This window comes from Myxocyprinus asiaticus, chromosome 13, assembly GCF_019703515.2.
Source record: "Myxocyprinus asiaticus isolate MX2 ecotype Aquarium Trade chromosome 13, UBuf_Myxa_2, whole genome shotgun sequence".
Classification (NCBI taxonomy): domain Eukaryota; kingdom Metazoa; phylum Chordata; class Actinopteri; order Cypriniformes; family Catostomidae; genus Myxocyprinus; species Myxocyprinus asiaticus.
In genome coordinates, this window is record NC_059356.1 from 8,961,492 (window position 1) to 8,976,736 (window position 15,245).

Sequence of the window (15,245 nt, forward strand, 5' to 3'; positions counted from 1 at the left end):
AGCTAACTGGCTAATTGCCTAATGGCTTGACATCATTTTCTGGAATATTCCAAGCTGCCTAAAGGCACAGTTAACTTAGTGTATGTAAACTTCTGACCCACTAGAATTGTGATATAGTCAACTAAAAGTGATACAATCTGCCTATAAAGAATTTTTGGAAAAATTACTCGTGTCATGCACAAAGTAGATGTCCAAGATTGCCAAAACTATAGTTTGCTAATATTAAATCTGTGGAGTGGTTAAAAATGAGTTTTAATGACTTCAACCTAAGTGTATGAAAACTTCTGATGTCAACTGTATCATTTACACGTGTGTTATATTTTCATTATAACATTTTAATATGTATTATTTAATATTTTTATTTCTACCCAGATACTGTTTGATGTTTGTACCTGCCATCCAGATCTAGGTGATTGAACATCTGAATTTCCCAACTGTGATCCATAAGACTTGTTCCATCTTTTATATACAAAAAAAAGAAAGAAAAAAAAAAGAAAAAAGGGTAGAAAAAGAATCCCTTTCGAAAGTGAAAACTACTATGGCCTATTCACTCCGGAGGGCAGAACGCTTGAGCGTAAGTACTCTCCACACCAATTATCCACTAGTGTCCCACAGGGTTCAGTACTCTGACCTATTTTATTCTCCCTTTATATCAAACCACTTAGCATAGTTGTCAACTCGCTCTCATCATTCCTATGCAGATGATACTCAATTATTTCTGTTTTCACACTCTTGTATTACCACATGCCTGGCAAGTAACTCTGCCTGGATGAACGGCCACCATCTGAATGTATTGAAAACAGAGCTGCTATTCATCCGGCCAAGAACCACCCCTGCCAAGACATTGTCTTTTCAATAGCTAACTCAACCTGCACATTAGGCCAAGAATCTTGGTGTCACACTGGACAACAACCTGTAATTTGCACCCTGCATACTAACCACAGTCTAGATGCACAGATTACTCCTGCAAAACATCTGGTAAGTCAGACCTTTTCTTACCAGAGAAGCTTCTCAGATTCTGGTACAGGCCCTAGTCTGCTCTCTTCTTGACAACTTCAACTCAATCCTGGCAAGCCTCCTGGTGTATGCACTCAGACCTCTGCAGCTCATCCAGAATGCTACAGCCTGGCTGATTTTCAACCTTACCAAGTACTCCCAAGTCACACCTCAGCAAGGGAAGTGCAAAATGACATATTTTCAAAATTCACAAGTTAGAAGGTTGCCTGACTAGTGGACTAATTGGTCTTAAGGATGCCCTGTATAATTAGGCTGGTTTTGGATTTACCTGACTCTGATAGGACACAGTTCTTAGGGGTATTTTATGAAAGATGTGTTCTTGCATTCAAATATAGCTAGACAGAGTGCAATGGAATGTACACTGGCAGCCAAATGTTTGGAATAATGTACAGATTTTGCTCTTATGGATAGAAATTGGTACTTTTATTCACCAAAGTGGCATTCAACTGATCACAATGTATAGTCAGGACATTAATTACAAAATGTACTATTACAATTTTTAAAAAAATTGTTCTAAAACTACTTCAAAGAGTTCTCATCAAAAAATCCTCCACATGCAGCAATGACAGCTTTGCAGATCCTTGGCATTCAAGCTGTCAGTTTGTCCAGATACTCAGGTGACATTTCACCCCACGCTTCCTGTAGCACTTGCCATAGATTTGGCTGTCTTGTCGGGCACTTCTCACGCACCTTACAGTCTAACTGATCCCACAAAAGCTCAATGTGGTTAAGATCCATAACACTCTTTTCCAATTATCTGTTGTCCAAAGTGTTTCTTTGCCCACTATAACCTTTTCCTTTTGTTTTTCTGTTTCAAAAGTGGCTTTTTCTTTGCAAATCTTCCTATAAGGCCTGCACCCGAGTCTTCTCTTTACTGTTGTACATGAAACTAGTGTTGAGCGGGTAGACTTCAATGAAGCTGTCAGCTGAGGACATGTGAGGCGTCTATTTCTCAAACTAGAGACTCTGATGTACTTATCCTCTTGTTTAGTTGTACATCTGGCCTTCCACATCTCTTTCTGTCCTTGTTAGAGCCAGTTGTCCTTTGTCTTTGAAGACTGTAGTGTACACCTTTGTATGAAATCTTCAGTTTTTTTGGCAATTTCAAGCATTGAAATTCCTCAAAACAATGATTGATTGACAAGTTTCTAGAGAAAGCTGTTTCTTTTTTGCCATTTTTGACCTAATATTAACCTTAAGACATGCCAGTCTATTGCATACTGTGGCAACTCAAAAACAAACACAAAGACAATGTTAAGCTTCATTTAATGAACCAAATAGCTTTCAGCAGTGTTTGATATAATGGCAAGTGATTTTCTAGTACCAAATGATCAATTTAGCATGATTACTCAAGGATAAGGTGTTGGAATGATGGCTGCTGGAAATGAGGCCTTTCTAGATTTGATCAAAAATGACTTTTTTCAAATAGTGATGGTGCTGTTTTTTAAATCAGTAATGTCCTGACTATACTTTGTGAACAGCTGAATGCCACTTTGGTGAATTAAAATACCAATTTACTTATGAAACAGCAAAATCTGTACATTATTCCAAACTTTTGGCTGCCAGTCTAATAGAACAGTTTTTAAAAGTTGGAATACTTTTAACTTGACATTTCGACTTAAAAACAACTCCTGTAGCAGGGCGTTCAAAAAACATGATTTGACACAGCGGCCAAAAAACGTCAGCCTGAAAGTGCCTTTTTGACTCCAAGACCCCCTATTTTCGAAGGCCACGCACACCTCTACACTATAGTAAAAATATTGTGAAAGCGAGAGCTCAATGGTGGCTTTTCACCAGATTGAGAAATATGATGTCAATTGTAGGCATACATTTTAATTTTTAGCTGTTTTAGTATTTTAATTAAAGGTGCTGTAAGTGATTTTAGCGTTCTGAAGTTTTCACGTGACTGAGCTTTTGAATTCGCCATGTTCTCTCATTCCAAAACCCTGCCCTCCAAAGATAATTTTGAGACCAAAACCGACCAAAAGATGAGCATTGTTTGATCCTGTGGCTGTCAAATTCAACAGTGGCACAATAGCTCCTTCAACTTTATGAATCATAGCCTCAGTGATCGCTTCAAATACAACACTATGAAAACTAGCAAAATGATTGACAGGTGAAAAGCATCAATGTCCGCGGTGCTCGGACACATTTTTGTTTGCCGTTTACAAAGTCTACAGCTGTCACAGAGACCGGTGAGATATCTCGGGACACTTATTTTATCTTTAACCCTCATTTTGTTTTCCGGTCATTTTGACCCGAAGAGGATTTTCTATTGCCTGAAAATGCTAGTTAATGTTATCCTATTGGACTAAAACTTATTGACTTTGTTCACAAAGGGTACCCCCCAAAAATTGCTATTTATTTTTATTTTTTTATGTGTTTTTAAAAAAATTTTTTTGACTTTGTTAAACTTGTGGTGTTCCCAGTCAAAAATGACCGGCCTATAAAAAATTGCTTATAAATCTCTAATTATGCTATATTATTACCAAATATTAGATTAGATCTTTTTGTCAACTTGTTTCCTTTCAATTAGGACAGGTTTTATATTTTTTTTGTGGAACTTACTGATTGTAGGCCTCATTGACATGAGATTATGCACCTAATTTATTTGTGGATAATATTGACAATATTACACCTACCCCTAAACCTAACCCTCACAAAAAACTTTCTGCATTTTCATAAAAAAAAAAAAAAAAAAACATTGTTTAGTATGTTTTTTAAGTGATTTGAATTATGGGGACACTAGAAGTATCCTCATAAACCACATTTATAGCATAATACCCTTGTAATTACCAGTTTGTAACCTAAAAAATTGTCCACGTAAACCACCCAAACCCGCCCACACACACACACGCACCTGAACTTTCTTTGCCCCATAGTGACCCCTCTCCATCAGAATCTTTCTTTCATCACACCTTTCAGACAAAATATTTTGACAATGTGTTTTGGAATTTTCATGCTCTCTCAAGGAAGCAGATCAATAGCCATTATTCCACTGTCGGGCCAGTGCGAGCTAGGGCTATCAACTGGCCAGCTGGGGCCAATAGTTGGTGCCAACGTCACACACTTCACCCATTTTACAAGCAAAAGATGAGGTCAAGCTGAGGTATCTAGTTATCAAGTTTATATCGAATGTAAACATTAGCTAGCTAGCAAGATAAATTAGTGATAACAACTCACTGACTGTAACTTCCATGATGTCCAGAGTCTCTCCACTAACACCGGGACGATGTCCCAGCACACCTTCTATGAAAGTTCAAAGAACCATGGAAAGTAATTTCTTTGGGCACCACTTTGTCCATTGTGCGTTTTAACGGATGTGCACTGTGCCCGCATTTTTTTTCTTCTCCTGAACCTGTACCGTTGTGCGCTGGATACATATCCTGACAAGTTTGGCGAAACTCCTTTGACATTGTACCCGCCTCAATCTCCGGTTGGCCTTGTTTGGCCCAAGGGTAATCGGCAGGCCAAAGACCATTGGCTGTTGGCCCAGAGAAAGCACGATGAAGCCCTGGAAGTGACAGTGGGAACACAACGCGATGGGTGAAAGGTGCCATGCATGTTCCTGGCAGACTACTCAGCCTCACAGGCTCCATATGGTTAGGATTAGAGCAGGGGCAGGGTTAGGATATCTGCTGCTTCTCAGGAACAAACGGAGGCACCTTTTTTTACAACGGGCGGGAACGCAACTGGCCCTAGCATGCTCTAACAAGCCTTCATTTGGCCCGATAGCGGCTAATCTTTTTTTTTTTAATAAGCCGGTCATTTTTGACCGGGAACACCAAAAGTGTGACTTTGTACAATTATTTACAAAATAAAAATCTTTCAAAACAAACTTCCTGTTTAAACATTAAAGCACACTAGTGTGATAAATAGTACAGCATGTTTTCAGATTTTATTTAATATTGCCAAAATTATCCACAAATAATGCTTTTTCTTCACTCAAAAATGAGGTGCATAAGCTCAGATCTAGGAGGCCTACAATCAGTAAGTTCCAAAGAGAAATACAAAACCTGAGCTAATTGAAAGAAAACAAGTTGACAAAAAGATCAGCATAATTACAGATTTATAATACATTTTTAATAGGCCGGTAATTTTTGACAGGGAACACAAAATAAGACAACAAGGGTTAAGGGAGTAGGACATTTTTTTGCATACTTTTCCATTAAAAAAAATCACTTACAGTACCTTTAAGTATACAGTATATTAATCTTAATATATACCCTGGTTGAGAACATCTGGACAAGTCGATCACTGTGACCCATCCCTAGCTCTGCTACACTCCGTCCACTGGCTCCCTATCCCTTTTAGAATCAAGTTCAAAACACTTGTCCTAGCATAAATGACAAAATTACATCTTTATAGTCACCATCATCTGTACACTTCGCTAACAACTTTGGAAAGGGCTTTCATGAAGGGATTCAGTTGCTCACTTTTGTTTGGAATGACCCAACGGATAACATACCCTTTCCGTAGTGTCCTTTAAGGGCAATATCAGAGTTCTAAAAGAAGTGTGAATAATGGTGTATTTGAGTGGGATAAGAGCCCTCAAGTACACCATTATTCATAGTTCTTTTAAAGCCCTGACATTTGTTATAGAAGTCAAAGGTTGATCACAAATAAGTAAAAGGTAGGTGTGAAACAGTGCTAGAGGGAGCTATTAAAATGATTACTCAGAAAATGCCATATTTCATGCAGGCAAAAGGAGTCACCAAAGAAATCTCCTCCACCATTCCACATATACCAATTTGAAAGAATTGGTGTTATAAACAACTTGGTTCATTTTGGCAAAAATGCTCGTTGGTATTTTCACTTTTGAAGTGTTGAAGGTGAATCATTTCATTTCTGCGGCACCAACCCTATTGTTCTATCCACTGTTCAGCCAAATAGGTAGTCCCACCCCAAACTCACACCATCGATCGAGCCAAAAATTGACATGTCAAGTTTGTCAAACAGAAAATGGAATAGAGGAACTACAGAGGTGCATTTGGCAGGCATGAGGATCCGGGAGCAGCCGACTTCCCTTGACCACTCAGAATGTCAAGTCACTCTTTGAAGATTACCACATGATTTACGTACCCCATTTAGGGCTGGGTCGATATATTGAATATTGACAATATAATCGCAATTATTTTTCTGACTATATAAAATTAAGCAACATTGTGAATATCACAATGATTTCAATGTGCTTTTTATTTGGCCATTAAGTTTCATACATTATGCAAATTTAAGGGCTGCATAATTAATCAACATAACACCAAAATTTCTGGTCAAATATGATTCTAAAACTCCAAAACGCTGCGATTAAAGACAGATAAACATAGTCTGTGTGCGTTTCATAATAAACCAGTGACACGCTGTTCGGTGCACACGTGGGGCTCATGGGCTTCAGTTATTAGTGCTTTTAGAGCACATGCATTGTGAAAGAACATTGCTGCAGGTTCAAGCAGTCGTGCAATTCCAAACATTAGTAATCACTACAAGTTATTATACAAATCTACAAAGGTGGCACAGTATAAAAGAAAAGGAGATGAAAGCGTTTCACCAGATGCAGAACTGTAAACTACTGATGGGCTGGTTTAAGTATTTCTGTAACTGGTGATCTCCTGAGATTTTCACACACAACAGTTTCTAGAATTTACTCAGAATGGTGCCAAAAACAAAAAACATCCAGTGAGCGGAAGTTCTGTGGATGGAAACACCTTGTTGATGAGAGAGGTCAACAGAGAATGACCAGACTGGTTTGAACTGACAGAGTCTATGATAACTCAGATAACCGCTCTGTACAATTGTGGTGAGAAGAATATCATCTCAGTATGCTATTCTGAGATGCGGGTTGGTGCTGTTTTGGTGGCACGAGGGGTACCTACACAATATTAGGCAGGTGGTTTTAATGTTGTGGCTGATCGGTGTATATATATGGTACTTGTATCTGCACATTAAACTAGGACAGGAGAAAGTGTTTTAACACTGTAAAAGAACTACAGCTGTTTTATCCCTTCTACATCTAATTCCACCAACACTGTTTTATTCCTCAAACAGAAGCGCTGCTGGGTCGGATCCTCAGATAGCAGCAGGCTGCTGCCAGAAAGAGATAACACTGCACTCCTCTCATCTGTCTATCCATACCTCTGCTGGAGGAGTGAGAGTGTGTGTGTATGTGAAAGTGAATCACAAGTGAATTATTGCAGCAGTACAGTGGAGAGGGATTCTGAGTCTCGTGTGTCTCCAGTAGAGAGCTCAACAGGGCCTCCTTAATAATTCAGTACTGGCTTAAAAATAACACACACTCCCCTTGTTATACTTCCTGGGAGAAGCACACCCCTGTTCCTTCCAGGAAAATCCAATCAGCACTAAATATATAAACATAAAGCTTAAAGGGACAGTTCACTCATCATTTACTCACCCTCATGCCATCACTGATGTGTACGGCTTTCTTCTGCAGAACACAAATGAAGATTTTTAGAAGAATATTTCAGCTCTGTAGGTCCATACAATGCAAGTGAATGGTAACCAGAACTCACAAGGTCTAAAAAGCATGTATTGACAGCATAAAAGTAATCCATAAGACTCCAGTGGTTTAATCCATGTCTTCTGAAGTGATATGATAGATATGGGTGAGAAACAGATCAATATTTAAGTCCTTTTATACTATAAATCTCCACCTTTGACCAGCCCCAACTAGTAAGTGGCTGAATGCGAAAGTGAAAGTCACTTCCACACCAAAATGTGGAAGTAAAAGTGAAAGTGTACATTTACAGTTTAAAAATGACTTGAATATTAATCTTTTTCTCACCCACACCTATCATATCGCTTCTGAAGATATGGATTTAACCACTGGAGTGGATTACTTTTACACTGCCTTTTGGGTCTTCAAAGTTCTGGTCACCATTCACTTGCATTGAACCATTTACTTATATGGATCAACAGAGCTGAAATATTCTTTTAAAAATCTTTGTTTGTGTTCAGCAGAAGAAAGAAAGTCACGCACCTCTGGGATGACACGAGAGTGAGTAAATGAGAGAATTTTAATTTTTGGGTGAACTATCCCTTTAAATGAATAGCACAGAGGTCAATAAGGAAAATTTGGTGGTAAATATGTAGTATGGAGGTGAATATGATCATGTTTTGTACTGTAGAGACAAATTTTTACAGTTTGTTTTGCTTTTGAATAATTTATACATTTTATAATAAATTATAAATTCATGTGGTTTATCAAAGAAATATATTTTAATGATCTTTCTAGGTGCTCACTGCACTCTTACCTCAGCCTCCTTGTAGTAGCGCTCAGGTATCTCATCGTAGGCAATGTCAATAAAGCACACCTCCGTCTCTTCATCTCTGAGCTCTGTATCAAAGATCTAAAACAAAAAGACAATGTTAGAGAGAGCATGAGTGAGAGATGGCAGTACCATTCAAGGTAAGCACTGCACATGTACACACAGGTATTGCAAATGGCAAGTTTGCTGAGAAAAATAATTTGTCCACATTGAAAGTGACAATACTGTGCAGTGCAACTAAATCACAACCAATCAGACAATATTTGATGTTTAAAGGAATAGTTTAGCCACAAATTAACATTCTGTCATCCTTTAATCAAACTTACTTTTTGCTGCGGAACACAAGGAGATATTTTAACAGATGTTCTGTTTGCCGATTTCAGTACAATTAACAGTGACTTGCTTTAAAGCTTAAAAAGCAAATAAAAGTAGTCCATGCGACTCGTGCATCATATTTCAAGACCTCTGAAGGAATATAATTCACCATTCACTTTCTTTGTATAGAAAAAGATCAATTGAAAGTGAGTAGTGACTGCCTAGCATCTCTTTTGTGTTCCATGGAATAGATAAAGTCCTACAGGTTTGAAACAAAATGAGCTTGATTAGAGTAAATGATGACAGAATTTTCAATTGTGGGTGAATAATCCCTTTTAGTCTTTCTGTTGTAGGTGACAGTAATGAGAAACCCAGGAATCTAAAGGCAAACTTCAGCATACACACTTCTACAGCTGCAACCTCTGAGCCATCCACAGGAAGGAGCTCTAGTTCTGTTTGCGAGTCAGTGCCAGTGCAAGTATTGCATAAGCTGCCACTCATGAGAGCATCAGTGTTTGCAGCCTAACAAAGACTTTAATTGGTGAAAGAGCTCTCCGCATCAAAGGATCAGGTGCTTTCAGGTGAGAGTGCAGGTCTCCCGTTGTCTGACACCTGTGTGCTTTTGCGAATTACACTGTAATTCTTCTCATGTCCAACTGACACTAAGCTGCTGAGATGACATGGAGAGAAATGTATAAAAACTCTTTATTTTAAAATACAGACATAAAGCAGAGTGTGCTAGCTTTGAGAAAAAGGAATACAGCTGAAATGGTTAAAAAAAAAAAAAAAAAAGAGAGAGAGAGAATGAAAGGGCTTGACATCAGAATAGCTTGTTTTTTTTTTTTTAATAATAAAGGTATGGAGGTAATTATCAAGAGATATGAGGAGAAAACCAAAAGGTGATATCTGAAAAGGACTTATTATTGGCTCTTACAAATAAAAACAGTTCTATAGAGGACCAAAGTGCCATATAAATAAATAAATAAATACATGTAAAAAAAAATAAAAATAAAAAAAAGGGTACATAGAAATGAATTGTATACTGTATTTATTTCCACACTTAGCGGAAGCCTCATATATTTATAATACATATATTATATGGAATACGGAAATACATATATATATATATATATATATATATATATATATATATATTTTTTATTTTTTTTTGTAATTAAAACATATATACAAGAGCAAAACAAAACACACACACACACACACACACACACACACACACATATATATATATATATACATATATATATATATATATATGTGTATATATATACATATATATATATATATATATGGAATCACATTTAAACCCCACAACCACCCCTCCCAATCCCCGCCCTGACCCCCAACAAACTTCCCTGTGGTCACATAAGAGTATATACACATGATTATAGACACACACAAAAATAAAAAGATTAAAAAAAAATAATAATAATAAATGAAAAAAATAATAATAATTACACGTCCAGCAATGTCAGGTATCCGCTCCATTTCTCCATAAATTCAATTTTCCTAGTCTTCTAAATGACCCTTCTTCAAAGGCCGCCACCCTCCCCATCTCTGAGCACCACTCATGAAATGAGGGCGCTCCAGCCGACCTCCGACCCCTTAAAAGAGGTCAACTTTTTTTGTCTATTCTCAATGTCGATGACCGCCCCATCGCCCAAAATACAGAGTCTAGGGCAAAATGAAAGCCAAGTGCCCAATACATCACACACAAGATTCTGAACCTTCAACCAAAACTCCTGGATCTTAACACACCCCAAAAAGACATGGGTTATGTCTCCATCCTCTGATTGGCATCGCCAGCAGGTGGGTGTGTCTTTAAGCCTATACAATCTAGAGGAGGTAAAAAAAAAATTGATGTAAAATCTTGAATTGCATAAGGCGCACCCTTGCATCTCTAGATGCAGACTTGACGTTTTTAGAATCCTAGCCCACACTCCCTCCTCCAATACCAAATTTAAATCTTTCTACCATAATCTCTTGAGAGAAGTTGAAGCACCATCCCCCAGACTCTGAATTAGCAGGGAGTAATACACTGATTCTGTAAGCCAAAATCACCACTCCCAGAGTATCTGCAATTTTAGAGGGGTGTATGCTACTCCCAAATATAGTACCGAGCAGGTGACACAGCTGTTAATATCTAAAGAACTGAGATCTGGGAATCCAAAAATGTTGAACCAGATTTTCAAAGGATCTCAACACTCCAGTTTCATATAGGTCACCGAGTGTAGTAACCTCCCTCACAATCCACTCTGACCAGCAGAAAGGGGACTTATTAATACATAATTTGGGGTTCAGCCATAAGCTCAAGGCAACATTTAAATAAATGTCTGAATTAAACACTCCGGACACTTTTGTCCATACCGAGTGCAAATGCGAGATAACGGGGTGTAACTTAACTTCTCTGATTAGTTTAATAGAAAGGCTTTGCAATGGCAAAATAGGGGCAAGAAATTCCTGTTCAATACAAAACTAGGGAGGGGCTCTCTCAGGTGGAAGCAACCAATGAGCCAACTACATAATAATAAAACAAAAGCCCACCTTTATCAATCGGCCTATCCAGCTTATTAAAATGTAATCTGGGATGTTTCCCATTCCAAATGAAGGATTTGCTATGCTATCAAATTGCTTGAAATAAGAGAGGGGGACATCTATAGGGAGTGACTGTAGCAGGTAGCTGAATTTTGGAATACAAAGAATTAAGTTTTCCATTCTTTAATGATTCCGTATAAACTTCTAACAAAAGTGGAGCCAGTTCTGTAGTATAAGATCTACAAAATTCAGCGGCAAAACCATCTGGCCCTGGAGCCTTGCCTGTAGGCAAGGCTTTAATTACCTCACCAAGCTCCTCCAAGGTTATCTCAGAATCAAGAGAATTTATTTGCTCAGTTGTCAGTTTAGTGAGTTCTAATGGTTCCACAAAGTTTCTAATATCTTCATCAGTAGACGAAGATGTGGAACTATAGAGATCAAGATAGAATTCTTTAAAAGCATTATTAACATCAAAGGCCGAGGTAAATATTTCACCACCAGCAGATTTGACTGAGGGAATGGTAGAAGAAGACTCTCTGTTTTATGTATCTAGCCAAAGGCTTCCCTGCTTTGTCCCCTGACTCAAAGTATGACTGTCTTGCCCTGAATAGCCAAAACTCCACTTTCCACGACAAAATAGTATTATATCTGTATTTCAATCGAGTCAGTTCTCTGAAGCCATCAGAAGACATTCGGCACTTCAGTTCTGCCTCGGCACTTTTAATATTCCCTTCCAACTCCGTGAGTTCTCGTGCTTTGGATTTTTTATGAATGAGGCATACTGTATGATCCGACCCCTAAGAACTGCCTTAAGTGCCTCCCAAGCCACACCCACAGAGGATACTGAGGACCAGTTGGTCTCCATATAAACACTGATTTCAGCCTTTAACATTTGTTGGAAATCAGGATTTTGCAAAAGGGATACATTAAAGCACCAACTATATGATTTTTTTTTCTCCGTATGTGGCAACACCTCTAAACTCACCATGGCATGATCTGAGACTAAGATGTTTCCAATCAACAACAGATGAAATGAGGGACTTAGATATAAAATTAAAAAAAATCTATTCTAGAATAAATCTTATGGACTAATGAAAAAAATTTATAGTCCCTACCAGATGGGTTTAAAAGTCTCCAAATATCTGTAAGACCAAGATTTTACACATCATGTGAAGTATCAATGTTGCTCTAGGGGGCTTACACACTTTTGCTTCACTATGATCAATGACTAAGTCCATTAATAGTCTCCTCCCAATATTTAAAGTCTCCTCCCAATATTATATCATGAGGGGTGCCAGCGGCTTGCAACATCCCCTCAAGATCTATAAAAAAGCCCTGATCATCAGCGTTAGGTGCGTTAAAATTAGCCAGAATCGACCTTTGCCCCTGAATTTCTGCTAAAACAATAATGAGTCTTCCTAATTTATCTTTAATCTGTTTGAGACATTTGAATTGTAGATGTTTACTTATCAATGTAATGACTACCCTGCTTACTTGAGCCAGCACTAAAGAAAACACGTCCACCCCATATATTCCCAAATATTTCAGCTTCCTGCAGGGACAGATGCGTTTCTTGAAGAAACACAATATCATATTTCTTACGTTTAAGAAATAACCCTCCTTCTTCTTATGGGGTGCCCCAACCCATTCACATTCCGTGTGGAGAAAGATAATCCACTCATATTAACATCTGACATTTTGACATATGAGAAAAAAATAGATTGTGTCAAAAATAAAATTATAAAAACCACATTCCAACATTGGTGCAACAATCAAGCCCCGAACTTCCCCCTGAACCAAACAAGCAGAAAAAAAAAAAAAAAAAAAAACGTGGGCATTAACCCCGCGCCAACTGGCGTCCATCCCTCTAAACTCAAACAGTCCATGTACGCCTACGAGAGCCCCCGCGACAACTTTTCCATCAGAATGCTCAAGTCCGGTGTTTCTATAAAAATTCTGTGAGACATAATTACATAACAGAAAATAATCTATAAACTAAACTCCAGCCAATAGGCAGAATAAACACAAAGAACATGAAGATTCATTCACAAAACTGTCCCGAAGGTGTGTTCCTCCACAAAACAAACTCCAGCCACTAGCGGAACCAGCACACACACACACACACACACACACACAAAAAACAGTCAAACGAATGTTTAGTGAGCCGGCTGTTCATGAGTGCAGCAGATGACCTAATCCTTCCAATGTCCTGCAAAACAACCAGCACAAAAAGAAACAAGAAAGGCGCCCAGCTTCTTCAGAAGGTCAAGTGAATTTTCAGTGAGTCAAGCTCATTTGGGGGCAACATGAGAAACACACCATGACTTCCTCAGTCCATTGATTTTATGAAAGACATCGCTTGTTGTGGGCATGTAAATATTTTGCGGGCATCCTTAGTATCTACTCTCAATTTGGCCGGAAACATCAGTGCAAAAGCGATCCTCCGTCGCTGCAAGAGTTTCTTGAAGGAGTGTTACTACACAAAAACACCAGCCGCTAGGCAGAATCAGCACAAAAAGAAACAAGAAAGGCTCCCAGCTTCCTCAGACAGTCAAGTGTATGTCCAGTGAGTCAAGCTCACCTGGGGGCAACGTGAGAAACACACCATGACTTCCTCATCCCATTGTCTCTATGAAGGACAATGCTTGCTGTGGGCATGTAAATACTGTACGGCCATCCTTGGTATCTATTCTCAGTATGTCCGGAAACATCAGTGAAAAAGCGAACTTCCGTTGATGTAAGAGTTTCTTGCATTCCTTGAATCGATCATGTTTCTCTCGTCGAATTCGCAAAGTCTGGGAAAAAGAAAATGCCGTGGTTCTTCCAAGAAAGCCTTCCTTTACTCCTTGCCTCATGTAAAATGAGATCTTTAATGGATGATCTCAGAAATTTGGCCAGAATTGATTGGGGCCTGTCTCCCTCAGCGGATCTCTGAACCGGGATCCTGTGAGCTCGCTCACTTTTCAGATTATGGCCTGTTATGTCGAGCAGACTCGGGAAGAGCTCATCTAGGAATTTTACCATATCTCGGCCCTCCTCATGCTCAGGAATTCCAACAATTTGGACGTTGTTTCACCAATTACGATTCTCAAGGTCTTCCAACTTTTCCCAAATGTGTTCCAAATCTGTTTTGGTCGCTAGCAGATTAACAGCAAATTCCCTCTCCGATAACTCCAGATAATCGATCCGTTTATCCGGTAATGTAAAAATAAATGCAGAAATTAATAAACATGAACATTTTTTAAGTATAAATAAATCTGGAAATAAATAAATGTATAAATAAATCTGGAAATAAATTAGTAAATAAATAAATATAGAAATAAATAAATGCATAAATAAATGTGGAAATAAATAAATGCAGAAATTAATAAACATGAAAATAAATTAATGTATAAATAAACAAATAGGGAAATAAACAAATGTATAAATGAGTAAATAAATATATAAATAAATAAATGTGGAAAGAAACAATGTATAAATAAATGTAGAAATGTAAAATTACATGTACAAATAAATAAATACATTTGGAAATAAATGCATGTGGAAATAAAAATGGAAATAATTGTACAAATAAAGGAAATAAATGTATAAATAAATGTGGAAATGAATAAATTCACAAACAAATAAATATGGAAATAAATGTATGAATAAATAAATATGGAAATAATGTATAAATAAATAAATAAATGTGGAAATAAATTAGAAATTAAATGTATAAATAAATGAATAAATGTGGGAATAAATTAATGTGGAAATAAATGTATAAATATGGAAATAATTAAATATGTAAATAAATAAATGAACAATAATACATAAATAAAATAAAAGTATAAATACTAATTTATTGAAAATGTATTTATTTATTTAGGCAGCTTTGGTCCTCCATACAAGAGTGCTGATATGTATGTTGCATTTATATCATGTCATAATTACTGTAATTACAAGATGGCAACTACTGTATGTGCTGTTCATGTCCTCGGACCCCTTTCTATGGCAATGCTAACAACGCCAAGACAGATCCTTGTGCAGCTTTATTGTTGAAGACAACAATATATACTACATGAATTCATAAATTCA

At 37.5% G+C, this 15,245-nt stretch overlaps 1 protein-coding gene across 1 annotated transcript in view; it reads right to left on the reverse strand.

Moving 5' to 3' along the window:
• Nucleotides 1-15,245, reverse strand: part of pitpnc1a (phosphatidylinositol transfer protein cytoplasmic 1a) — a 161,059-nt gene that overhangs the window by 16,559 nt on the left and 129,255 nt on the right. Inside the window, exon 6 of the mRNA XM_051714546.1 lies at nucleotides 8,286-8,381. Within this exon, the coding sequence (XP_051570506.1) occupies nucleotides 8,286-8,381 (96 nt within the window). The remainder of the gene's footprint in view (nucleotides 1-8,285; nucleotides 8,382-15,245) is intronic.